The sequence below is a fragment of the Alligator mississippiensis genome, chromosome 1, assembly GCF_030867095.1.
Source record: "Alligator mississippiensis isolate rAllMis1 chromosome 1, rAllMis1, whole genome shotgun sequence".
Classification (NCBI taxonomy): Eukaryota; Metazoa; Chordata; order Crocodylia; family Alligatoridae; genus Alligator; species Alligator mississippiensis.
Genome location: NC_081824.1, coordinates 28,403,187 through 28,429,915, shown reverse-complemented (window position 1 = coordinate 28,429,915; position 26,729 = coordinate 28,403,187). Strand labels below are relative to the sequence as shown.

At 40.2% G+C, this 26,729-nt stretch overlaps 1 protein-coding gene across 2 annotated transcripts in view; it reads left to right on the top strand.

Annotated features, from left to right (window-relative positions):
* LPIN1 (lipin 1) overlaps positions 1-26,729 on the top strand; it is a 72,252-nt gene that overhangs the window by 36,329 nt on the left and 9,194 nt on the right. For both annotated transcript variants that reach the window (XM_014597322.3, XM_006258873.4), the window contains 10 exons: positions 1,474-1,567; positions 2,299-2,489; positions 4,315-4,408; positions 5,684-5,753; positions 11,514-11,606; positions 13,018-13,088; positions 15,112-15,256; positions 17,446-17,594; positions 19,038-19,124; positions 25,914-26,066. In XM_014597322.3, the coding sequence (XP_014452808.1) occupies positions 1,474-1,567; positions 2,299-2,489; positions 4,315-4,408; positions 5,684-5,753; positions 11,514-11,606; positions 13,018-13,088; positions 15,112-15,256; positions 17,446-17,594; positions 19,038-19,124; positions 25,914-26,066 (1,147 nt within the window). The remainder of the gene's footprint in view (positions 1-1,473; positions 1,568-2,298; positions 2,490-4,314; positions 4,409-5,683; positions 5,754-11,513; positions 11,607-13,017; positions 13,089-15,111; positions 15,257-17,445; positions 17,595-19,037; positions 19,125-25,913; positions 26,067-26,729) is intronic.

The window sequence follows — 26,729 nt, the reverse complement described above, 5'->3', positions numbered from 1 at the left end:
GTAGGGAATGCTGCCATTATGACATTCTGCCATTATCTCTTGGAACACCCCAGCCTCAGAAAGACATTTCAGAATGTCTCGTAGGTGAACATTATACATACTACAAAAGTAAGTGGTTTCATGTCATATAAGCAACTGCAGGTCTCGTTAGCATATACATAATCTTCTTAAGTTCATATGGTATAACTGTCTGATTCATTTCTTTCTATTTGCCAAAGATAATGTCAAATTATCTTTCCATAAGTGTACAGGGTCAAACTCTGTTCCACCTACTATTGGATTTTAGTGTGATTCTATTCCACCCTGCTCAAGTCCCTGATAATCCATTAATACATCTACTTTTATAACAACAGCCACTTTATCCTTACGACTGAGTTACAAGAAACCCCCCAAAACAAAAACCAAAAACCGAATAAGGAGGAAGAGGACCTACTCACCTTTTGCATTAATGGTTTTTCAAGGACTCAAATGAGGTGTAGTAGAATTGCACTTATGTGCTTAAGTTGACTTTTGGCTTAATAAGTAGACTTGAGTCTGGCCCATAATATCTACATGAGTTTTACTTGTTCACAGTTTTTATTTTTGTAGACCCCAAATTCTCCAGGGATTATCCAAAACATCAGAAATTTATGTTTTAACCTTTGTGCCAGAAAACATTATTACGAGTCTGTTTTTCAGCCCCTTCAGTAGTTCCACATTTTTGAGGACAGAGATTATAGAGTTGTTCTACCTAGCATTCAAGCCTTAAATTATCTTCTTTGGATCACTTTTCAAATATTAGAATATGAGGAGTTCTGTGTGTTTGGGTAAAGAATGCTAATGGGAGTTTACAGTACTGAGTCAGAATATCATGACCTTGCCATTTCTGCCATTAGCAAGAGACCAAAGGTGGCCCAGTATAGAGGGTACTTACTAGAGACCTAGGTTCAGGTCCTTTGCTTGTCATGGCTGTCTTGAAGCAAGCTACTTAGGCCCAGATCTGTTTTGATTACCATATCTTTGATGATATGACCCTCAGCCTTTCTGTGCCTCCTTTTACCAGCTATAAAATGGGGATAATATTTTCCCAACTCACAGGGAGTTATGAAGCTAAAGATATCAAAGACTGTGAGGTCCTCACAGTTGGAGGGTGGGAGGGAAGGCAGCAAATGAATACCTTAGAGAGAAAGCACTGAACACAAAGCATTCTAAAATGTCAATGATTTTAATTCCTAGTTGGCTCTATTTGGACTTGTAAGGGTTCAGTACCTCAGAAACTCAGCCTTTTTCTGAGTCCTTTGAGCACCTAAAACCAAATCTGAATTCAGCAGCCAGGATTGAAACATCTGGCTTTGCAATGATAATCCTACAAAACTATCTTCATATGTTTTATGTACTATTGAACTTGTAAACCATACTGTTGTTTTTTTTTTAAATTCCAGTTCTTTATTTGGAAAACACTTATTCATTTAGTTATTTATTCTGTGTTTACAGATAAACGAAGTCGGCATCTTGGTGCCGATGGTGTCTATTTAGATGACCTCACCGACATGGATCCAGAAGTTGCTGCACTTTATTTCCCCCAAAAGTATACGTTATTTGTTTGTATTAAATAATAGTATTTAAATATTCATCTTTTCCTGACAGGTTCTTTTCAGCGGTCATTGCACCAAACAGTTTTATTGCATGTTATGAATAGTTTGTGTTTCCTGAAATAAAGTCTAAGTTTAATGGGATTTGGAGAAAGAGAAACAAAACTATGCATAGAGAAGCTGGTATTCTTGAGGCTTTTAAAGCATTCCACACTTGTGCATAAGACCCTGTCTGAAACTGATAGTCTTTTTGATTGACCTAGAATTTATTAATGTTAATATTAGTATTACGTATTCATTACTCAAAGCATCTTAATACTCTACAGTTTGTAATCATCTACATGTAGCATGATGGAATATTATTTTGGGTGATATTTACAGTGTATATGCTTGTGAAAATGTGTTTTGAGCCAAAACACATCATTGCTATTTTTGGTTTAATTTTCATTAGTATTTCTTTTAACAATTTTTTGGTTCTCATTTCATATCATAATTTAGCATGATAAGAAAAACATTTAGCATATTCCCCATCCTATGCACAAAGTTATACCAGTACAAACACTTTTAAAGTGCTTGTACTGGTGAGGTACATAGATGAAGCAGTGGAGCTTTTGTGTTCAGTAATGAATTTAAATTCTTATTAGGCAAGACAATTACCATGTAAAATAGTGTTTGTTTCTATGAGGCTGAAAGCAATGAGGACTAAAAGCCCAATTTATTTTTTCAGTGGTGATAATACTTTACATAATAAGAATGGAAATGAAAATGGACCATGGTCCGCCAATCAGTCTCCTCAGTCTGTTGGAAGTTCAGGTGTTGACAGTGGTGTTGAAAGTGTCTCTGATGGAATAAGAGATTTGCCCTCCATTGCCATTTCACTCTGTGGTGGTCTTAGTGACAACAAAGAAATAACAAAAGGTATGGTATGAGCTTGTACCTTGACATTACATGTTGTTTAAATCTCAGCATTTCTTAAAAATGAAACAGTGCCCTCTTGGCAGACAAGGTTCTTTGTGTAAGACAAGGTTCGTCAGTGCCCTCTTGTGGTTAACTGGGATTTAAGATTGAAGGAATAAGCAGTACTTTTCAGACAGCTAGGAACAGTCTCACAATTTCTAGGGGCATTAATACAATGCTACTTATTTTAACATTCTGTACTTCATACTGCTGGTTTTGTGCATTAGTAATAAAATGGTGTCTTTACCTCCTAAATTACCTTGTAGTACAGTATGATTACTAAATTCTTATCTATGGTACCGGTAGAGAGGAAGAATATCCAGAGGTTAGGACACCAGCCTGTGACTGGGAAGATCCCAGCTTTACCAGAGATATCAGGTGTGATGTCACTACTTCTGTTCTTCATGTGTAAATTGGGGATAACAGCACTTCCTTCCCTTAAATGGGTGTTTGAAGATGAAGAGATTAAAGACTGTGAGGAGTGCAGATGCAGTGGTAATCAGGGCCGTAGGGGTATCTAAGACTGATACTTTATTTGAGCACTGTTTGTAAACTATATTTCACACATATGGTAATAAATTGTAATTATATTTATCCGGTGGTTTGAAGTCGCAGTAAAGTATGTTTAGATTGGATATCAGGAAAAAATTCTTCATGGTTAGATCAGTGAGGCAATGGAATAGATTGCCTAGGGAAGTTGTGGAATCTCTGTTCCTGGAGGTTTTCAAGAAAAGGTTGGATAAGCACTGGTCAGGGAACTATGCCTATGCTCTATTGTGGGTATTCACTATCTTTCTGGAGTTTGCTGGTTGATGCATGGGGCTGAGAAGGACTTTTTTCCCCCTTTTTGCTATTACATGTCTAAGTTTTTTATTTCACCTTCCTCAGAAGCACTGTATCCAATGCTGGAGATTTTGAATTGGGTGCACCAGAGCTAGGGTTAAAAAGCCTATAGGGTGCTAGATAGAGGGTCTTGCCCCTCTGCCACATTTGTAAGGCAGGAAGGAATTTTATCCCATCGTCAAATTGGTGTGAATTGGGGAGATTTTGCCTTCCTCTATAGAAGGGGGTATTGCCCTCTTGCTTTGATCTTTCAAGTGTATTTTAACAACCCTTGCAGCAGCAGGACAGTGACTCCATTTCCCTGCACTTTACCTGTGATAGGTGCTATGCATTGTGGTTATCTGATGGTGCTGATTGTGTAGTTTTAATAATAGGTTAGGTGAGGACTTGTATGGGAAGGTTTGGATAGGGATGATCCTGCTTCAGGCAGGGGGTTGGGCTAGATGACCTTCAGTGGTCTCTTTCTGCCATGATTTTCTATGGGTCTGTGATTGTTGTGGTTTAGTTAATCATGTTTCCAATTCCTGAGGACAGGACAATACACAAAGGGTTTATTCACAGAGCACAAACATTTCTCACTCTCCCTTAGGTTATGATCAGGCACTAGAGCTAGGTCCTAGTGCCATTTGACTGAATAACTCATGGCTGGAGCACAGTTAATGCAGAGCAGTATAAGGCACAATTTCTCTAGGTGTTAAGGCGATATTGCAAGATGCTGATGATATCCCTGACTTTCATTGTCCGTCTCTTGTGAGTTAAAAAAGCAGCTTCAAAAAAGTGCTTAGCATCTGGAAAGACTGAGGCCCTAGGTATCTTAACTGCATAGTACTGAATATCCCAGCACCCCAATAGTGAAGGATGACATTTAGCTCTCTGAGATGCTTTTCGAATGGGCAACCTATATGGGCATGATTAACTTGTTTTGTTTTTTTTTTAACAACAGATCAGTTCTTAGAGCATGCAGTAACATATCAGCAGTTTGTGGACAATCCTGCCATCATTGATGACCCCAATCTTGTGGTTAAGATTGGAAACAAGTAAGTATATTTCAGAGGAAACAAGTCAAGCCCTGTTGCAATAACACTTGTATTTTCTGTAGCATCACTTTAGTGCTTGCAGCAGCTCCACCTTTGCTGGAAAGTGGGCTCTTGTTTTTCTACTTTGAAAAAGTCAAATCTCCAGCTACTTCTTTTTCTTCTGCTGCCTAGTTATACCTGCCCAGTAACTGTTTTGGCAGCTAGTCAAAGTGAACCCAGTTTGCATTTCACTGGATAGCACTGAGTGCTAACTGCATTCATAATCAATAGAATTAAAATGAAATATCATGTAAACCTTGCTCTTAGATTGGGATTTGGCATATTTGAGCAATGAGCACTGTGGTCTTCTCATGACTACTCCATACATATTCTATAAGGGGAATATTGCATCCTAATTTCCTGGCTGCTGATGTGGTCTTGGGAAAAGTGCTTATCTTCTGTGTGTCTCTGTCCCTTCATGTGTAAATAGAGGTAACGATACTTGCCAATGGTGTAGGGCAGGGTTGCTCAACCTCCAGTCTGCAGGCCAGATCTGGCCCATGGAGCAATGTTGTCCAGCCCATGGGGCTCCCCACTGTGCCACTCACTGGGCCAGCAGGGCACAAAAGTTTGAGCACCACTGTTGTAGCATGTTGTGAAGAGAAGACTAATCAGTGAAGACTTAATGACATAGTTTCCTTTGGGATCACATCTATACTGCATCCTTACTGAGCTTGTGACTGCTGTCAAAAAGCATGGCCCATCCACTTGTCCAGGGTAAGAGGTGTCCAGACAGAGCAGAGGTATGCTGTGAGGAGCTGTGCAAGCTACATTTTTATGAGTAGATGTGTAACACCTCTCAGGATTTAGTCTTCTATTTAAACACGGGAAGTTGAAGGTACATTCAGTAATACCACAGAAGAAATTCTACACCTTACAGAACCCAGCCCTTAGCATTTGTATAGAGCATTGAAGTATAAGAAACAGTGTGTGTGGCTGGTAGAAAATGTGGATTATGCTATAATAATGAGCTTTGGCATAGGCATACGGAATGGATGTTCAATACAGTTTCTCCATGATTACCCAAGAACCTGCAAAAAATACTTGTGAAGACCCAACTATATTAGTCAAATTAGATGGGTCTTCTGATGCTCATCTGGTCCAAATGTTGTAGTTTTCTTCTTTATTTTAACAAAATTCTATCATATTAATCTACTATGTGATGCATATTAGATTGTGAATTGGAGTCTTTGAGAGCATAAAGTGGAACAGTAAGTTTTTTGTTTGGCTTCGTAGATACTACAACTGGACAACAGCTGCTCCACTCCTCCTGGCAATGCAAGCATTTCAGAAACCTTTGCCAAAGGTAAGATTGAACATGGAAGTCATTTGGGACAATGTCAGAACTGTGGCATTTTGCATTTCCATAAGAAAATCAAGTTCACAAACACAGAAAAAGTAACCTTATTGTACAGAAGGATATGTGCACAGAAAGTAGCTGAACCAGCATATTTAGTTTCTGGTGAGAACCTGGGGCCAAATTCAGCCCCAGAGGCCATGCCCACACAAGTGTGGGTATTTCTTTCCCTGGAGACACGAAGCAGTGGCACACCTTGTCCCCGGGGAACCCCTGTGCTATGTGTCTTCTGGTGTGTGGCAGGTTACCCTGGGTGGGCTGCGGCTGGGGCTAGCACTGTGCTGGCCCCAGCAGACTTACTTGAGGTCCTGGGGGCCTCCTGGGGCTGCAGTAGCAGCAATCCTGCCACTTGGGAGTCTGGCTGGCAGACAGAGCGTGGCTCTGGGTGGTGCATGCTGCCCCCGCTCTGGTGGTTTTTTGCATGGGATTTTTGACCCTGAGATCTCCCAGGGTCACCCTCTCCAGCCCCCCCACCTCCCCTCCCTACACACACTGCTACCTTGCAGCAGTGGAAACAGCTGAATGTGCGTTATGTGGCTGTGCTTGTCTAGATATGGCCAGAGTGAGCAAGGCTAAATTTTGTCTACATTACACTATTTATTTGCTGAGTTACAAAAATATGCAAAGTATTTAGAGCTAAAAAGTCCTAAAAGTGAAAATCCTTCTTGATGATTTATCCTCTCCTCTCTTTTGGATCAATATTTGTTGGCTTCTCAGCATAGATTATATTTATACAGACAACTGAATTCTGTAACTGAATATTTGGTGTCTGTGTCTTCTATTATGTCTGCATAGAGTTTGTAATCTCAGTAGAAGTCGAGACTAAGATTTGGACAGTTGTTACAGTAGTAGGCCTTGCTTGAAGTGCCAGAAAAGAACCATATGTCCTCTAGGGAGATTTGTAATTGGATACAGTGTTTTCCACTGCTAAATTACTTATTTGCAAGCCAAGCAGCCTGGGAGCAACAGATTGCTATGAGCATCTGACAGCTGTTTGGTGGCTTATATTAAATGAATTAGTGGGCTTGGTCCAACGTCTGTCTGGTGGTCAGGTTTCCATATCAAGACTTAGTGTAGAGATACTCTATAAATGGCTGCTAAGTAATAAATATCATATTTGGCACTAATCAGTACCCTGGTTGGCCACAGATTCAATAGATCATAGTACTCAAACTATCCTCTTACCCTCGGAAGTGCTCCCCATTGTACAGGGTTCATTAACAGGAACTTATTGGGAAAACAGCCATTCTGCAGTTTTGCTTGCTACACAAATATCATCTCTGGTTTTGATCCATGTGAGTTCAAAACGTCTTAGTGTCATTTTGAATTTGGAATCTAAATTCACTGAAAATCTAAGGGCTTCTATACATGTGCAGGGAGGCTGCTCCGATGTGCTCGATTAATTGAGTCTGCTGCAGCATGGAAATGAATGTGCTCTACCAGCCTCTGGCATCATATGTATCAGCATCGCCACATTGAAAAATGGAGGTGGAATGCTTTGAAATAAGGCTCGTCAAATGAGCTTTAATACAAAGTACCCCGCTGCCATTTTTTCAGCACAGGGATGCTGATACATGTGATGCTTGGGCACTTTTAATTAGCATGGCTTGCTAATTAAAGTGCCCCACCCTGCCTCCCATAGTACACCTATAAACATCCTAAGACACAAGTTCAGTCAGTGCCACAGCATTACTCAGTGTGCCTTTGTGTCAGGACCATGTACAGCTGTAAATCTATGCAACTGTAGTGTAACATACAGCCTCAAAGTAAACTGCCCCTTATTTGCAAACATCTGGTGAATTTGGTCTCAGTGGGCATGTCTACATGAGATGCTACTGTGCAGTGGCGTTGGTGGGCACTATCCGTGATGTGATGCTTCTTCGCAGCAGTAACAAGCTACTGCACAGTACCTTGTTGCCACTGTGCAGTAGTGTCTGAAAAAACCATGCTTTGACACTATTGTGCAGTAATTTATGCAAGTACTAAATGACTGTGCAGTAACAACTGCACAGTCTGCAGCTCATGCAGACATGGCCACTTTTGAGTTAGTAATGAATTGTACAACCAATTGAGTTTTGTGTTTCATTGCAAATATTATACTCATCTCTATGCCTTTGATGGGTCGATTAGGAGATTCAGGGTTACATTGCAGTTGGGATGAAATGAAGGGTAGTTTAGCCATTGATTTCAATGGGTTCAAGACTTCACCATTCTTCTCTTTGGTTATCAGTCGAAACACCTTTCATGAGTATGAAATATACTGTTTTTTCCCCCTAAACACCAGCGCTTGCATTCCAGTTATTAGTGGAACGAACCAGTCAAAGGAAGAAATGACTACTGAATAAAAAGTGTTGTAGAATCATAGGAAATAGAGGTGTCAAGGATCTTGAGAAATTATTATAGTCCATTCCCCTCCCTGAAGGCAGGATCAACCATACTTTAAAAATTCCTGACAGATATTTCTCTGTCCTGCTCTTAACCTTTCAGTAATAGAGATTCTATAGTCAATCTAGGTAATTTATTTCAACATTTAACTATCCTTACAGTTAGAATATTTCCCCCCTAGCCACATCTCTCTTGTGGCATCTTAAACCCAATGAACATTGAGAACAGGTTACAACCTTCCTCATTGTAGTAGCCTTTTACATGTTAGAAGATTGTTGTCATATCCTCCTTTTAGCCTTTTGGTCTCTAGATTAGACAACTCGGATCTTTCAACCTTTCCTCAGGGCTTATGTTTTCTAGAGCTGTTCATTTTTGTTGCTTTCCTCTAGACTCGCTCTCCATTTGCTCCACATCCTTCCTGAAATATACTGCTCAGAACTAGGGACTGTACTCCAGATGAGGCCTTGGTAATTCTTACCAGGTCTTACAAATACTTGTCGCTTGGAAAGATTTGTATGGGTTAACTTTACCCCAGAAATTACCATTTATACCATAATAGAAAATAAGGCTGGAAGGAACCTCAGGAAGCCATCTTGCCCAAGTCCCTATCCAAACCATCCCATACATGTGTTTGTCTAACCTATTCCTAAAACTAAACAAACAACTCTGCTGCACAACTACAAAGCACATTGTCCCAGAATAGCAGGAACACTAACCTGCTATAAATAAAGCAGAGAGATAAGGACACCATCAAAGTCCTCCTGCTAAAATACACTCAAGAAATTCAAGGAAGAGGATAACTCTCCCAGCTACAGAGCAAGACAACCCCCCTGACAGACTGGGTTGATCTAACCATGGGATCAAATTCCTTCCTGATCCCAAATATAGTGATCAGTCGAACCCTGAGTGGAGGGACAAGACTGTATCCAGGAACTTCCGTTTTTTAATTCCAGCAGGAGCATCAGCACACCCGCATCAAAATCCTCGGCCGTTGTTGCGGCCAACACCCAGTGTTTCCATTATTATTACCAATCACCCTGAATAGGACTTCTGAGTCATGGTGGCAGCTGCCAAATTGCACCCTGCTCTCAATCCAGGTGCAAGATGACCATCTCACTGCTGCTGCCTGCTGTCCTATACTGGCTCTGTCACCACTGGTTCGTTGCTGCAGGGCTTTTGGAGGTTGGTACAGGAAAGTGTGGTGTTGTTTTTTTCCCTGTGGTAGAAGCTTGCACGTGACTTTATTTAACATGAGAAAGCTGATGCACAGAAACAGCAACCACTTGATTTTGACAAGGTGGATATATGAGCCCAATGGCATGAAAAACCCTAGATGACAGGAAACCTCCATCTTGCTGCAGCTTTCTTCAGTTTTTACAGTTGTTGAGATCCTGGCATCTTTTCTAACATGATCTTCTGTTGAGGACTTGAGTTTGGACTGTTGTTTGTCTGGAACCTCCCCTCAGGCCTGTTTGCCATTGGTGACCCTGCCAGGTGTGTGAGAGTCTGGGCAACTTAGCTTTGAGGATCATTGGGACACATAAGCCTCCTCACCACTTCAAGGTCTTGGTCCATGTAGAAGATAGTGAAAGTTATGCACATGCTTAAATACTTTGCTGAATGGAGCCATTGTTTTAAACAATTGTTTCCCTAGGTACAGCATATCTTGATCAGGGTTGTGTGTAGCTGGAAGCTGCTTGGTCATGGTATAGCTCTCCACCGGCTGGAAACTGGACCTACATGTCACAGTCTTGGGAAGAGGTGGGGAGTAGGGAGAAGTAGCAGTGGCATGGACACTGCTTACAGCTGGTGGGGAGCTGTGCTGGGGTGGGGCAGCTTCTAGTCACGCTCATACTGTAGCTGGGTAGAAGGGGAGTTGGGGCAGGAAAAAGCAGCAGCAGCATGTATGCAATTTCCAGCTGACTGGGCCTAGTGCCAGGACAGGCAAAGCCTCCTGGCTTCACAGGCTGGATCCAGTGGCTCTGCAGGCTAGCTCTGCCCTGTGGGCCATATTTACCAACCTCTGACTTAGAGCCTTTACAATTTTATACTCCCATTTGGAGAGAATGGGCAAAATCATGCTTACAATAGAAAGCAAGTTGCTGTCTTAAATGAGGAGAGAGCATCATCTTTCTATAAACATGGCATTGTCTTACATAAGTAGGGTAGAAAACAATATTGTCATTGTTGTATTAGCAGAGAGGCAATGGACTGATGCCTAGGAATGGTAAATCCTTTAGCCCTCAAAGATGATCATAACATATCAAATTTCAACACATTTGGGTGTTTTGAAAGAAAGTTTTTACTGTTGCTGCCTACACTGTAGTTATTGGTAAATAATTTCCATATCTAGCCCTCTTTAATTCAGGCCACATACAGACATTCAGTCATTACTGGGAGAGTTGCTGCTCTCTCAGGAGAAACCACATGTATACAGATATTCAGGATTTTTCTCCCAGATCAAAAATGGCTGCTCCAGGAGAAAAGTAGGCCAGGAACAACCAGGGTTAAATTAATCCCGGGAGAGTGACTGTTTATACACATTTTTGGTATGTATCATTAGCCATGTTCACTTAAAAACAATACTTCTTTAATGTGTTGTAGGTCCAGGAAATGTGCCTAAGGCAAGGATTTTTTGTGGAACTCTCATTGAAACAACTGTATAGTTGGGAGAGCTGTTAGACAGACTTTGAAGCATCAAGTGCCCTTTCTCAGGTCTGAAAACAGGATAGATGGGGAACCAAATCTTTTTTAGACCTGAGGAAGGGCACTTGATGCCTGAAAACTTATCCAGCAACTCTCTCAACTATATAGTTGGTCCAACAAAAGAGATTACACAACTCCTTGCCTCTGCATTTCTTCCACTGTAGTTTATTTTTTAAACTGAATAACTTACTTTCCTAACCTTTAGTTTGTCCCCTTCAAGCCTGAGATCTTTTCCAAAATGTTGGGCTTGTGTTTTTTATGTATTTCTTTTTTATGATTTTCACTAACCAACCTTGAATTAGAGACTATTCTTTTTACCCATTTCAGACAGTACTAATGCCTCTTTATGCTTTTTTCCCCCCCTTTTGATTTTATTTCTTTTTCTTTTTCCTTTAAAAAAATCTTTAAGTATTCATGCTTAAGTTACTTTAGAGCAGTTCTGGATACCATTAAGTTTTGCTTTAATAAATTTAATGGTCCACAGACAGTATGTTTCCTTTTCTTCTATTTATCATTAGTTAATATTGTGTTTGCCATTTTCTTTTGTTTGCATGTGTTAGGTTATCTTTCTCCCTTTTTTTGTGTTCCATTATTTATGTTAACATCCATTTATCACAGGCCACTGTGGAATCTATAATGAGGGATAAGATGCCCAAGAAAGGTGGAAGATGGTGGTTTTCATGGCGAGGGAGGAATAGCACTATAAAAGAGGTAAGGGTGTATTTTTGGCTGATGTTAGAATCCCACGTGCTTTTGTATACATCCTCCAGAAAAAATGTGCTTTTAAATATAATTATATACCCAATCTGATTTAGGACCTGTACAAGAAAGGAATTTAAGTCATGATTCAAAATTTAGGAAAGAATCAAAAACTCTCACACTGAGCTTAGAGGGCTTGGATAAGACCCTTAACTGTACCATTTGTCTAAAAAAATCTCACTTCTGCATAATCTAACGGACTAATCCTGCATCTAGGAACTGGAAACTGATGAGTTCTTATCCCGATTAAGCCACTAGCTCTGTGTTCACCTTCGGCCACCTGGCTTAAAGTTTCTATAGCTCTGTTTCCATATTTGAAGAAATAAAGATACTTATTACTAGGTCATAAATTGTAAATTACACAACCTAAGTGTGAACGAAAACAATGAAAACATTGTTTTTACACATTTTGTGACAGCCACTCCCCATGCCTCCATCTTCTGACCATCTCAGACTAGTAGGTATAATAATTTTTGCTTCAGAACTCTACATAAACATTAAAAAAATTGTCTAAATGCTATTGCAATCACTAATCCCTTTTACACTGAACATAATACTTTTAAAAACTTGCAGTGAAAACCTTCTTTTCATTGGCTTTCATGGTATTGAAATACCTTGAGATGCGATAGAAAAAAAGCTTACCAGAACCTGCTAAATTTGCATGAAAAAATCATTGTTGTAAACTTTAGCTATCGTTCTTCCAAGTGCATAGTTCCATAGCACTTCTCATGCCATATAGTTTTGCAACTTGTTGAACTCTAAAAAAGATTACTCTTCTTGGAAGCGTTCATTTATGTGACAGCTATAATTAAGGTAGAAAGAGCTATAGTAAGGCTGTCCATTGATTTTTATTATTAATGCTGATAAAACTTCCCAACATTTTAAAATCTGCACCTTTTGAGATAAAGTTGTCAAAGATGGCTTTGTTTTGGGGAAATTTGATAGGATTAAAGTTTATAAAGACTCTGTGGAACAATATTACAAATGTATTGCTTTATTGAATGAAATATGGGTAATAGATATTCTGCTCAGTGCTGGGCAATAGGATGAGTCCCACAATTCCTACCAGTTCTTGCCATTAGAAACTGGCTATTATATACAACCGCCATATAAAGATGCATGTTAGTTCCTGCTGAACTTTAATATGTTGGAATATTTTAGTGCTCTGGGAAGCAGTTTTTACCTAGGTTAAATCCTTGTGATTTTCCTGTTGTCCTGCACAGAGCCAAATCCCACCTGCTTTTCTAATGTGTATAGTCTTGGTGAAATCATTAGGACTCCCTGCACAAGTGAAGCAAGTTGGTTTGTACTTTTAAGCATATGTCTTCTAATAGATCCACCACTTCTCATATTTGTGATTTAGGAAACCAAGCCAGAACTCGGAAACGGACTTAATACAGGAGAGGAGTCATTACAGCTGACCATTACAAAGAGGTACCAAAAAATTGTCTATAGTCCAAGTAAGCAGACTGCTTAAAAACGAAAGCAAGATTCTCCAAATCTTTGAACTGAGTTGAGGCAATAATGAAATGTTTGAGAGTTGTAATCTGTTGCACTGTAGAATTCATTAATTTTTGTGATATTTAACTGCAATACAATTCTCTTCTTTGTCAAGCCAAAGTCAGTGAAGCACGGTAAGATTCTGCCCAGAGACAAGTTTGGGGCAATACTTTACTGGGCCTTTTCTAGACTCTTTAAGTTTGTAAAATTAGGCTCTTTAGCAGATGTTCTGGTATTTCTAGCTTACAGCTGGGTTGGCAACTTCATGTCAAGAGTCTCCCTCTCAGACTCAGAAGGTTTAGAGAGACTTGAATACAAGACATAATGGTCTTGAAAGATTTTTCCCCTCAGTGAAGTTTAAGTTCTGCAGGGAGTGCTAAGAAACCTAATGAGGTCCCTGGTGGCATTTGAATTTGTCATCATCATCAAGCTTTTGAGATGCCGCAAAATACACATATGCACTGGTGTGCATTCAGCCATAGGGTCTTCCCATGAAGACAGTAGGACCCATGTCTGTGCTGTCCACATTCACATCTGCCAGACCAGAAGGGGACAGTAAGAACCACCTTCTAATACAGTCTCTACAGTTTAAATCAACTAAAAAGCAATCCTTTTTCATGCAAAAGATGAAAAAAGGACTTTTGATACTTTTTCATCACTCCTCATGGTGTCTGGGGGAGAGAGATTGTCTGCCAGGAATGCTAGCAGGCATCAGGATCTATTTGTTCTTTAGAAGACTAAAGACTGCCAGGTCAAATGTTTGGCACAAAGGCTGGTGCCTTACTTATATGCTATCTCAAATTTGTGAGATCCACTGAGTAGATCAGAAAGGATAATTTCTTCACTAGATAGGATACATGATATTTAGGCCTGTTGTCTCTTAGACGGTGGTTTTAAAATGAGCTTTAAATAGGATTAGAACGTCAAGCAAACTTCACTCCTTAATCGCTGTTCTTTGTTTGAATTGTAACAGACTTCAGAAACATGTCAGGGAAAAAAAATGTTGCTGGCAAGCACTTTATGGCTGGTGGAACAGTGTGTAGCAGTTGGGGACCTGATATAACACCACATAGTTCGGCAGGCTGTATTTTAATATCTGCTAATCACAACCTGTGGTACTTTGACACTATAGTCTTGGCTTCCCAACACCATGCATAACCCAACTGTGATGGAAACAAAGGAATGTGAAGGCTGGTATTTTAAAGATCAGATTGGCAGGGAGTTAAGAATATTTTAGGCTGCTACCTAATGTGATAACTCTGTTTACCTTTGAAATGCTTTCTTCTGTGAGGAAAAAAAAATAGTTCTTGACAGATTTCTAAAAACATTTGCTGTTGAAAAAAATAGTTTTTTAGTGAAAGGAATACTATGCACAGGAATAAAATTTTGCAGGCATTTCAATTCAGTCTGCTGAACAGAGCAATTTTGCTAAAATGGTCAGTAAAAGAATAATTTTTTGGTGAAAATTTGTAGTATTCAGAGAATGAACGGTACAGTCTATTTTCCTTTGGAAAATAATATTAGTCAGATAACAGTTTTATTCTTTAATTGCTCTGTCATTCCTAGACTAAATCAGTTCTTTGCTTTTTGTTTATTGTAAGAATAAAGCTTCCTGTTACATTAACTAACAGATTTTCAAACCTTGCGTGAGGTTTTTTTTACAAGTCAACATGGCATATTAATTTTTGTCTGAGTTAAAGTGATGAGAACGAGCATATAGACAAGTGAATGACTAGGAGAAACTAAGCATGAATATAGGAAGCATGCATGAATGAGGATTCAGCACTTCATTGATATATTTTAAGCCATATTGTAAATGACCTCCTGAGAGACGGTGCTTAGGAACAGGGAATCAATTGACTAATTCAGTGATTCAGTGCTAATGCATTTTTAATGGTCACCCAAATGCATTTACTGAGAGATGATAGCATCATTTTCCCTGTGTGCAATGTTCCAGAATAAAGGATGAATCTTCTTCAAGTGATGAAGACCCTAGAGCTGCCAAACAAAATATCGGGTCATTACAAACAAACTCAAGTCACCTCTCATTATTGTCTGGAATCAGTTACAAGAAGACCCTTCGACTCACTTCTGACCAGCTTGTGAGTTATTTTTATATTCTTACGAGGAACACAATGCAATGCACACATCTCTAATACATCAGGAGCAATGTAGATATTCAGGCTAACATGGGCTTTATAAACACATTGCTTTTATTTACTGCCGCATGTTACTAAATATTAGGATTTGTTTTTCTTTTAAAATTAACAGGTAAATGTCATGCTTGTGAGGGATGCTGCTTTCACAGGTCTGGTGTCTGAGGTTTTGGAAATGGGAGTCCAGAAGTTACATTCTAAAGTGTGTACTTAGTCATATAAATAAGTAACCAAATGGGCCTTGAAGGCCAAGGCTCAACTATCAGGAGCACAGGCATGCTCCTAATAATACTGTGGGCAAGAATCCATATGGTGCCTGTGTGTGGTGTGGGACAACTAGTAGTCCAGGAGAATATGGTAAAGGTAACAGCAATCATAAGGCCTCCTGATCCTGGATGGCCCTGAGGGCTGAAGAGACCCTTTTCAAATTTAAGCAGTCCTGGGGCCTCTCTGAGTTACAGCATCTTCCAGATCAGCTATACTGTGGCCTGACACCTGCACAGGAATGGCCTGTCTCATCATACCTGTGCGGTAAACTGGATGGACTTAAAAACTTCATTCTGGTTGGTTACAAATTCCAGAGGTATCCCAACAGGAAGCATTGTGATCTACAATATAGGACAGCAGACTAGGAGTCTGGAATGAATGAAATTTCTTAGACAGATATTATTTTTGTCCAAAAGTGCAATTTTGGACAGTCTTAAGTCCTTCCCTGATATGTTTGTTTTGCCTCCAACTTTGCCACTAGCATTTCCTTATGCTGCAATTTGTAGGAGGGCCTTGGAGAGCAGCATTATGGTTGTCCTACACCTGGGAAGATTCTCCCCCAGTTGGAAACAGGGCTTTTAGTGCCCTCCAGCCATTTTGCTTGGCCAAAGGGGACTCACTAAGGGTGAGGATCTCATCCTGTGCATATGCATATAATGGATGTACACATGTTCACCCATGTGTTTATGTGTGTGTGCACACATACATGTCTCTCCCTTTCCCTCTCTCACAGGTAGACAAACACATCCTTTCAAATACATTCTTCAAGTTAGCAGCTGCTGAAAGACGTGTTTTTTTTTTAATGAAGTGTGGCCAGGAGAATATTAATTTCAGGGAAACAGGCTCAGGACACTTAGATATCACGACTGAAAACAACAAACAGTGCTGTTGCTGTGCAAGCCTGGTATAGCACTATTTGATTTAGGAAATTTGGCCACTTAGGAAAAACTTCTCACATCTTTGCACAGCTAATTAATTTTTATCAGTAAACAGTGCTGAGGAATATAGCATTTACCAGCCCAATCAGTCACTGGCTGTTTAGCAAAAGAACATTTTGAGTAATCATAATAGAAATAGTTTTGTCTTAAGAGACAAGGTTATTTTTCTATAGCTGAAAGCCAGGGATAGTTATTTTTCAGGGTCAGAAGCTTTTCAGGGGGCTTATGCCAAGCCTGTTTTTTGATGTTTGAATACTGCAGGCTATTTCATTCCTCCCATGTAAAGCAGGACTCCTTACTGGGTGCATCTACACTTGCAATAAATTCGATGCAATATTGCTCCCAGGCATGCTGTGTTAACATATTCCCAGGACCATAGCACATTGAGCCAAGTCAGAGCAGCCCTGGCTGGCAGGAGGCCTGGGACTGCTCTGACCCAGCTCAAGGTGCTGCGGACGGACTGGCTGGGGTACAAAGGTGCTTCAGTGTGGGGTTAGCTGGCAGGCAGCCCTCACACTGAAGCACCCTCATGCCCCAGCCAGCCTGGTAGGTGCCTACATGTGTGTTGCTGCACATGAAAAAACTCTGCAGCAAAATAGTACTTGTATTTACAAGTACAAACCTATTGCAGGGTTTATTAGTTTTCTGTGGCCTAATAGGGCTGCATGTGTAGATTCTGAGACATTTACTGAGGAACTAATTAGGCAACTACACAGTAAATGTCTCATGTAGATGCATCCACTGCTTTTAGTTGTTCTGATGAATCAAGGATACTACATGACCATTATGGCTGAGCTCAGTTAATGTTTTTCAGAAGGTCCCATCAAAAGGAATGAGATGAATACATTGCACTCAAAATCCACTCCTTCCTGTTTATGCTATTCTGTCTTGGAAGCACATTTTGACCTTACCAATAATCTTATTTTGCAGAAAAGCCTGAAGCTGAAGAATGGCCCCAATGATGTGACCTTCAGTGTTACAACACAATATCAAGGCACTTGCCGTTGTGAAGGCACAATCTACTTCTGGAACTGGGATGAAAAGGTCATTATTTCTGACATTGATGGAACTATCACAAGGTAAGGCTACACAGGCAAGTTCTCTTTTGGGCCCAGGAAATCATTATAAGTTTATGACTGGGGCGAAGAATCATAATATTTGGAGTTTGCATTTTCTTATTGTGCTTCAGAGTGAGTTAAAAAAATATAGAAAGCCAAACCACATAGACTGGATTCTTAGCGCTACAGAATCTAGTACATAGCATGCTGATCGTCTGTCTTATTTGCCTGTAGACTTTTCATGGGTGTCATTGATAATAGCATCCTCACCTATTAAGGAATTAATTGTTACAGCATACCCATGAGGTAAATTGGATGGATTTAAAAACTTCATTCTGGCTTTATAAGACTGTCCAAATATGTGCATGTGCAGTGCCTGGCACACTGGAACCCCTTGTGATGGATCAGGCTCTGGATACTTTTGTATTATAATTATTAATACATTTCCTACATTTAACACAGAAATATCTGTGAAATCAGTATAGCTATTTCCTATAAAATAGCTATAATCAGTATAGCTATTTTAAAGATGGTGAACCAAGGACTTGTCAACGTAGGAAAACAGGTACTCCAGCTATTCCACATTAATACACTGTGGGCATGTCTACATGAGATGTTTACTGTGGAGGAGGCTAATTAGCTCTGCAGTAAAATCTTAGCATCTACATGTGTGGCCCTATTAGGGTGCAGTAAACTAATAAACTCCACTGTAGGATAGTACCTGTGCAGTTGTTAGTGTGCAGCAGCACGCATGTAGATGCTGACCCAGCTGGCTGGGGCATGAGGGTGCTTTAGTGTGGGGGCTACCTGACAGCTAGCCCCACACTGGGGCACCCTTGTGCCCTAAGTTGCCCCCTTCACAGCATGTTGAGCCAGGTCGGAGCAGCCATGGGTTGGCAGGCTGACCCCCTGGGCTCCCTGCCAGCTGGGGCTGTTCTGACCCGGCTCAACATACAGCAGTCTTGGGCACACGTGTAAATGCGGTACCTGGGAGCAATAAACTCTGGCGTGATATGCACCGGAGTTTATTGCTGCACATTAATTGTACACGCAGACATGCTCTGTGTGAATATTCTTAGCCCAAACTAAGAATTCCCAAGTTGTACTGCATAAAGTCATGCTCAGTGAGCAGTAGTCTGCATGAGGAATTAGGATGGAGCTTCTGGTATGGATGGAAATTCACACCCTAACTTGCAATTCCCTGTGAAGACAAGACCAGAAACAGAGATTAATATGATTAGGTGGCTTTCCAGGCCTAAACAGGAAATTCACAACAGCAGAACTGGGAACTGAATTGCCTTAACCAAAAGAGTACCTTCCCATACCACTAATCAAATGAGTGGGCAGGAGGGCATGTATTAATACCAATCCAGATTATTTAAAAAAGGATAAAAATTGCATATGACTATATTTTTGGGAGTTATTATTTCAGTGCATTTACATTCTTTCCCCACCTCTATTCAGGTCTGATACATTAGGCCATATCTTGCCCACTCTTGGCAAGGACTGGACGCACCAAGGGATTGCAAAATTGTACCATAAAGTGAGCCAGTGAGTATTCAGTAAATCTTTTTTTGTGCATCCTGTGTGTTTTTATCAAGGGATAGTTCAGATGTATGTGTTTGCATAACAAGATTAAAATTTACAGACTACTGGTTGGTTTGTAGTGATAAGATCTGAATTCTGAACTTTGCTTTCAAACAAGAAGAGCATAGCTGGTTGCTCCAGAAAAGAGCTAAGCCTTGATGAATAAGAGCTCCATTGCATGAAATTCCACTATGTGATGATGGGACAGCACCATCATCTTCTGTGGATAGCAGAATGGTGGACTCCTCTTTAGTGATTTAAAGCATACCTACAAGGCTGCAGTAATTCCAACGGGCAGTGCTATTGCAGCCAGAGAAATTTACATTTTTTGAGAGCAGGGAGCTTCAATAGATACAAGTCAGAGAGTTCATTCACAAGCTCCTAACAATCTTCTTTTAAGTTATTTCATAGTCTTCTCAGTGAGGAGATTACAGAATAATTTAAGTATCACTTGGTAATTTTGAGTGTAAATCATTCACCTGTGTTGAATGGGACATCCCTCCTTGGATACTTACTATCAATAGTTCTGGGCTTCGGTTTGACATATTGCATAATAACAGAATTCAAAGGCAGCCATGAAATTCATTGTGACTAGCATATGTATGAATTATTTGATGTTTAAAAGCATTGGAGGTACATAGAACTTTTTTTGCTAAATTGATAAGTGTCTGAGGGCCTGTCTACATTGGACAATTGGTGTGGCATGAGGTAGTATGTGAATTCACGGTTCTCCAGGTAATCTACACTATTTCCCCATGTATACACTCTTAGTTGATACTTAAATATGCTTTTGTGCAAGGGATGGTGAAAAGACCCAGATTCTATTCCACCTAACAAACATCTAAATGGATTTAGGCAGCTAAGTTCAATTCTATTCCACCCGGTTCACCTTATTGAAAAAGAGGTAATGCAAAAGGTAGGTGGGTCTTTTTCCTTCTTGCTACTTTTTTGATCCAGTCTTAAGGGCGATGGTGAATTACAAAAACAGATGCACTAATACATTTTCATGACTTGAGTAGGGTGGAATAGGTACCCCAGTCCACTTAGGCCCCTGTCATGCATTGCAATTGTCATATGATTAATGCGTTAATCATATAGTAACCTGTAACATGCCACACATTCAAGCAATTTACTGTCAGATATAGAGCCATAAAAATGGAGAACCAATCTCAAGGATGTTGCTTGCAAAATGTAGACTGTCTTTGTAGCTTGATTTTATTGCACTTTAATTTGAATGTGTAGCATGTTACACACCGGGTGATAGAGCTTTTGCTTGGGAAACCTGTGGGTAGGCAGACATACATAAAAGCACCTCATAATGTCACTGGAGAATTTGAGCCCTGCTGCTTCTGCCTCTGCCCTCCATCTCTCCTTCCCTTCTCCCTTTCTCCCTACTGCTCATACAGGTTTCCCCAGATCTGCACAAGGGTTGGGGAGCAGGACTTGTACCCAGGGAGAGCCCAAATTACTTCTCATTTACAGCACAGCTGACGGTACGGATGACAGTCCTTGCCAGCAGCTTTCCAGCTTCCCTCATTTTTTAGTGTGGCAGAGCAAGTGCCCAGGGTGCTTTTTTCCCTCCCTGGAAAGCTTGCCTTTTGAACATGAAGCAGATCATATGGTGTAATATGTTCACTGAGTGATATTACCCATTGCTTGGTGGGAGTAAAATCTGCCGGGAACCTTAGGCACCTGATAGGCAGAATAGAATCAGGCCTTACATATAGTACAACATATAACTATATAACATGTGCCAATATATTTTGTTGTATTCCTGTTTCCATATGTGGTATCAGTTGAAGCACATAGAGATGCTTATGATTCCAGGCTGTTTTAGATGAAATTCTGTTTGGATTCCATTTTGAATCTGGACAAAGCAATATTTGTCCACCTTCATGGATAAGCTTAAGCATCACCAGGGTAACTCTACATGGGCTTTGAATTCTGATAGGAAGAGGCAGTTTTTGTAAAAATCTCACCTTATTTGTTTCGGATACCACATATGAAAATTGAACTGGGTGGGAGCTCCAAACAGAATAGGCTATTGTACTGCATTTCTCAGTGAAACTCTCTGGCAAGATTATTCCTTGAAGTGTATGTAAAAATCATTCTTTAAAAATGTGTAGTAGCTAACATCAGGTTGTCTTTACTAGAAGGCATTTTATTGTGTATGTATTTTATTTCTTTCACTTTAAATGCAAAAAAAGAGATGCTTATTCACAGCTCTATGCGCCTTAGCAACTACTCAAAAGGATAGTCCATATAAATATCAGTACATTTGACACTGGTAATAAGTTGGTAGGATAGGTATGGTCAGACTAGACAGTGAATAACTTTAACATTGGAACAGGAAGTCTCTGTTGGATGCAGTGGTAAAGAGGAGCCCTGTGGAGGAATGCAAAGAGGTGACTGAGGTGATTCATAGATTCATAGATAGGTAGGGGCTGGAAGGGACCTTGCAGATCATCGGGTCCAGCCCCCTGCTCGAGGCAGGAAGACAACTGGGGTTAGGTGATCCCAGAGAGGTGACTGTCTAGGAAACCTCCAGGGTAGGTGATTGCACCACCTCTGGAGGGAGTTTATTCCACAGTCTGTACACCCTGACTGCGAAGGAGTTTTTCCTGGTATTAAGCCTTCCAGGAGTTTGTATCCATTAGTCCTGTTCTTCCTTGGGGATGCCCTAGTGAACAGTTGTTCACCGAGCTCCTGATAAACACCTCTAATATAGCGGTAAACTGCTATCAAGTCCCCTCTCAAACTTCTCTTCTTTAGGCAGAGTGCTATTCCTAAGATATTTTAAGTGGTGATGGGAGAGAAAGATTAATGGCATCAGGATCTGAGAAAAGATTACAGTAATAAAATATGGCTGCTTACAGATGTGGGAAAAAACAAACAAACAGCACTTAACTTTCAGCTCAGCGTGCCCCTGCACTGAGTGCACAGCATGCCCAGAAGAGGCATTACATGTATTTGACCCAGCTCCCCAGTGTCTGTATAGCTCATATGCTCCAGCAGGGCTTTTTGTCTGATAGCTAATTGAATTAGCTATTAGATAAAAGTGCCAAAAAGCCTTGCTGAAGCGCATGAGCTATAAGATGCTAGGGAGTTGGGTCAAATTGATGTGATGCCTCTTCCGGTAAAGCACTACTTTTTTCCCTCCCATGTCTGTCAGCTCCCTATAGCAAAAGGACCTTGGCAAGAGTTTCAGCAGTCTGTGCAAATAGCAAAAGATTTTCATAGATTTCATAGATTTCATAGACATTAGAGCTGGAAGGGACCTTGGAAGATCATCGAGTCCAGCCCCCCGCCCAAAGGGCAGGAAGTCAGCTGGGGTCATAGGATCCCAGCAAGATAAGCATCCAGTTTCTTCTTGAAGGTGTTCAATGAAGGCGCTTGAACAACCTCCGGTGGCAGGCTGTTCCAGACCTTGGGGGCTCGGACAGTAAAGAAATTCTTCCTTATGTCCAGCCTGAAACGATCTTGTAGTAGTTTGTGACCATTCGACCTCGTCATCCCTTGGGGCGCTCTGGTGAACAAACGTTCCCCCAGATACTGATGGGGATTACAAGATACAAAGATGGAGATTTGTGATGCTGTACAGGAGGAAATAGCACTGTTCAGGGTATAGTTCTGCTCTGGTTCAGTCTGTGGATCTGTGCATGTTGGCTAGAACCTCCTGATCATTCACATACAACCTGAATGTCATTATTTGCTTTCTGAACTCCTTTGCATGGTTAGGGGCACGGGTTAAAACATGGCCTGGTCTTTAGATTGATCTGGGAATAGCCTGCATAGGAAAAGTATCTTGAATGAGATAGTTCTTCAAAGCCCTGCCTAGAATTCCCTCAGAAGGGCAGAGAAATTCTTTCACAATTGACACAACCAGAAGAAGATCCTAGAATATCTCAGCACAGAGACAGGGCCCCAGGCACATGGGCAAGTGCAGTCATTGCAAAAATACAGTAAGGCAGGTGAGGCTTTTTTGTGAGAAACTAGTCTGGCCAGGTTAACTCAAGGGCTCAGGCCTGGATGCTGACCACCCAAGCTAACTGTGTGGTGAAAAAATACTTTATTTACTCAAACATAAGAATACCCCAAATATAAGACAACCCCCCCAATAATTAGATTCTATATATGGAAATTTATACATTTGTCATAATTTTCCAGGTATAGAATCAAATTATTGGAAGTCTGTCTTGAATTTGACTCCTTCCTATTGGTACAGCAGAGACAGTGACTCTTGGGGTCAGGGAGTCCTCCTGCCCTCCTCCCTTGCTTAACTTCTTTCCTGCTGCAGCCTCTGCCCCCACCCCTGACTGGTAGACCCTGCTCTCCGTGAGGTCATAGAAGCAAGGGCAAATTTGAAAACACTGACTTTGAAATAAGCATGCTTGTAGTAATTTGCATATAGGCAAATTCCTACATGCACTCACAGTCTTGGTTCATCTGGAATGAATGCATTTTTACCTTTTTTGAAACTGTTGCAAGTTTTACTAGAGGTACTCCATAAACTCACTTTTAAGCAACTGTTTCATATCTACTTTGTACAAACTATGCATGATATTAGTCTAAAGCCAAAAGGCTCATGAGTTACAGTGTAGTTCATTGGGCTGGACCCCAGCAGAGTCAACAGTATTTCAAGCCATGGTGACACCACAGCTCAGTTTCGCTCAGTATGTGTGTCTACTCCAGATACGACCCTCCCCACTGTAGTTCCCCCTACAAAGGGTCCATCTGCTAATTCACACTCATGATTGCAATTGGGTGTGTTTGTCAGGAGTTAATGAATGTAATGAGGTTTCCTTGTATGCAAATATGAGATGGCTTTTCTCTCCATGCTGATTGGGGGGAAAAAAATCTCATATTTGAGTAAATACAGTATGTGTAGAATCACTTGGGTGCATCTAGGGATAGCCAAAAACAAAGAAGAGAGTAGATTACAGCCACAGTAACTAAGAAAGCAATGAATGAGATGAAAGATTAATAATTCAGTTTTGGCTACAGGAAGCTTGGAATTGGTAGCTGGACATGCACAGTGATGATGTGATATAGTATTGGATAAAAGGCATATTTCCTCATGTTCTAATATTCACAAAGTTGCTTCAGTTTCATTTTTTACAAAAAGAAAGGTGACACAGCATTCTTCGTTTATTCAGAATGCATTCCTGCTTTCTTCAATGCTGTGTTCTTTCATAGTCAGTTCTAGTACACATTCAGATTACTCTTAACTACTTTAAAGATCTTCAGATGTAATGCGCAATGGTACAAATGGTTGATTTGGTTTGTTCTGTGTGATAGGGTTGCATTGATTGGTTTGTTATTGTTACTGTTCTTTTGTATGGATGATGAACTCTGAATTATGTATGATGTAATTTAAATAACGGTAGAGATACAGGCCTAACTTTACCAATATTTTGGATAAGGATGAATTATTACTCAAGGCACAATGCAGACTGGAAGATCATGTGGTTAGAGTTGTTTAGGAAGATGAATAATCTTCTAATTGTATTTGAAAAAGAAATGAAGAAATGTTTTTAACTGTAATTGTTTTTTTTTATGTCACCTGCTGTAGGCAGGTGTTAGGGCCATAAACTGAGGGTCAAATAAATGTGAGTTTTGTTGTATATAAATAGTATTACTATTACAGCAGTTAGATATTATAAACAGGTACTATAAATCTATAATGGCCATATTTAACGCCCTTACAAGCACTGAGGAACACTTCATGGGTAGTTCCATTACAGGATAAATGGGGTAAGGTGCTATTAAATCAAACTGAAGGCCTCAAAAGTTGAAAACCAGTAGCATGTAAATGCTCAGTTTCTTCTGCTGAAACATTTATTTCAATACCAATCCAGAAATGATTTCCTCATATGACTGACTTTGAAGCTCAAGATATAATATTTCAAGGAAAGTGTGGCATGCACATATAAATTCATCCTTTGATATCACAAAGTCCCAGAGGGATTAGTGTGGGTTAAATTTAAAGAAGATTGATATAACCTTGTATACTGGCTACCTTTTCTTTTCTTAGTACAAAATATTTCAATAAATTATAAGAAGTGCAATGCCAGTAAATAGGACCAGATTTTACCTGGGGGTCGTACAAGTACCACAGAGATGAGAATATCCTACGTTGGTAAATCCCTAACTACAGAGCACATCTACACAAGATGCTTACTATGGAGTTGCCTAATTGGATCTGTAGTAAAGCCTCAGTGTCTACACATGCAGCCTTATTAGGCGGCAGTAAACTAATTAACTCCATCATATGTTAGTACTGGTAAACACAAGTACTTTCCTACAACAGTGTTATTTAGTGTGCAGCAACCCATGTGTAGACACTGGTGGGGCTGGCTGGGGCACAAGAGTGACTCCCCCTGCCCCTCCGGGTCCCCTGCCAACCAGGGCTGCTCTGATCTGGCTCAGTGTCCTGTGGTCTCAGGCGCATGTGTAAATGCAGCACCTGGGAGTGATAAGCTGTGGTGCAAACTGCACCAGAGTTTATTGCATTGCACTAATTGCACATATAGATATGTCTATAGTGGAGCACTACAGAACATCACCATTTGAGGCTCTTTCTCCTAGTGGTTTTTACTGTTTTGAAATAATTCTTAAGTCCTTACAGTCCAAATGGGTTATATAGATAAAGATCACTAACAGTCATAGCTTATCTCATGGATAAATAGACCATCACACTTGATATTATCTACTTTATAATTACAGTGACTGCTTCTTTTTTTTCTTTAATAGAAATGGGTATAAATTTCTGTACTGCTCAGCACGTGCTATAGGAATGGCAGACATGACCAGAGGATATTTACATTGGGTCAACGAACGAGGGACAGTACTACCTCAGGGACCTGTGCTATTAAGTCCAAGCAGCTTGTTCTCAGCCTTTCACAGGTATTTATATAATTGTAGTTCATACCCAGTGAAAACATTCACAACTTTGTTTAGATAGATATCTTGATTTTATTTGTCCACTTTAATTTATTAGCAGTATTTCTATTAGGGGTTGGTGCAGATTCTAATTAAAGGCCAGTCTGTATTAGGTAACCAATATCTATTTGTCCCTGAGGTGTTTGCTAAAGACAGGCTTCATTTTGCAATGGTAACTATTAAAAATTCAATACTTGCCAACAGATACCACCTGTTGACTTCACGGTGACTGCTGTTAGTTCCACTTGTTATATACAGTTTTCAAAGAGCTGCTTACAAAAATATCATGTTCAGTTTCATGTAAAAATAAAGTTAACATAGTCTCTTAACTGTGATATGTTATAAAGACATGTTGACTTATAATAAACTGAATGTAACCTGTCTGAGGAAGAAATAACTCAGCTTTTGACATGTGTGTCCTACTTCAGTGAAGTGATTCTTGCAAATATTGTAGGGTAAGTGCAGCTGTGATAGGAGATTTCCATTAAAATGATAAATTGGGGAACATTTGAAAAATGTGTCAGTCAATTTCACACATTGTATTCTAAATATAGGAGACCTTGGAAACACCAACTATTGTACTTGGACCGATTTACTGGATTGCAATAAAATAGTTTTCATTACTTT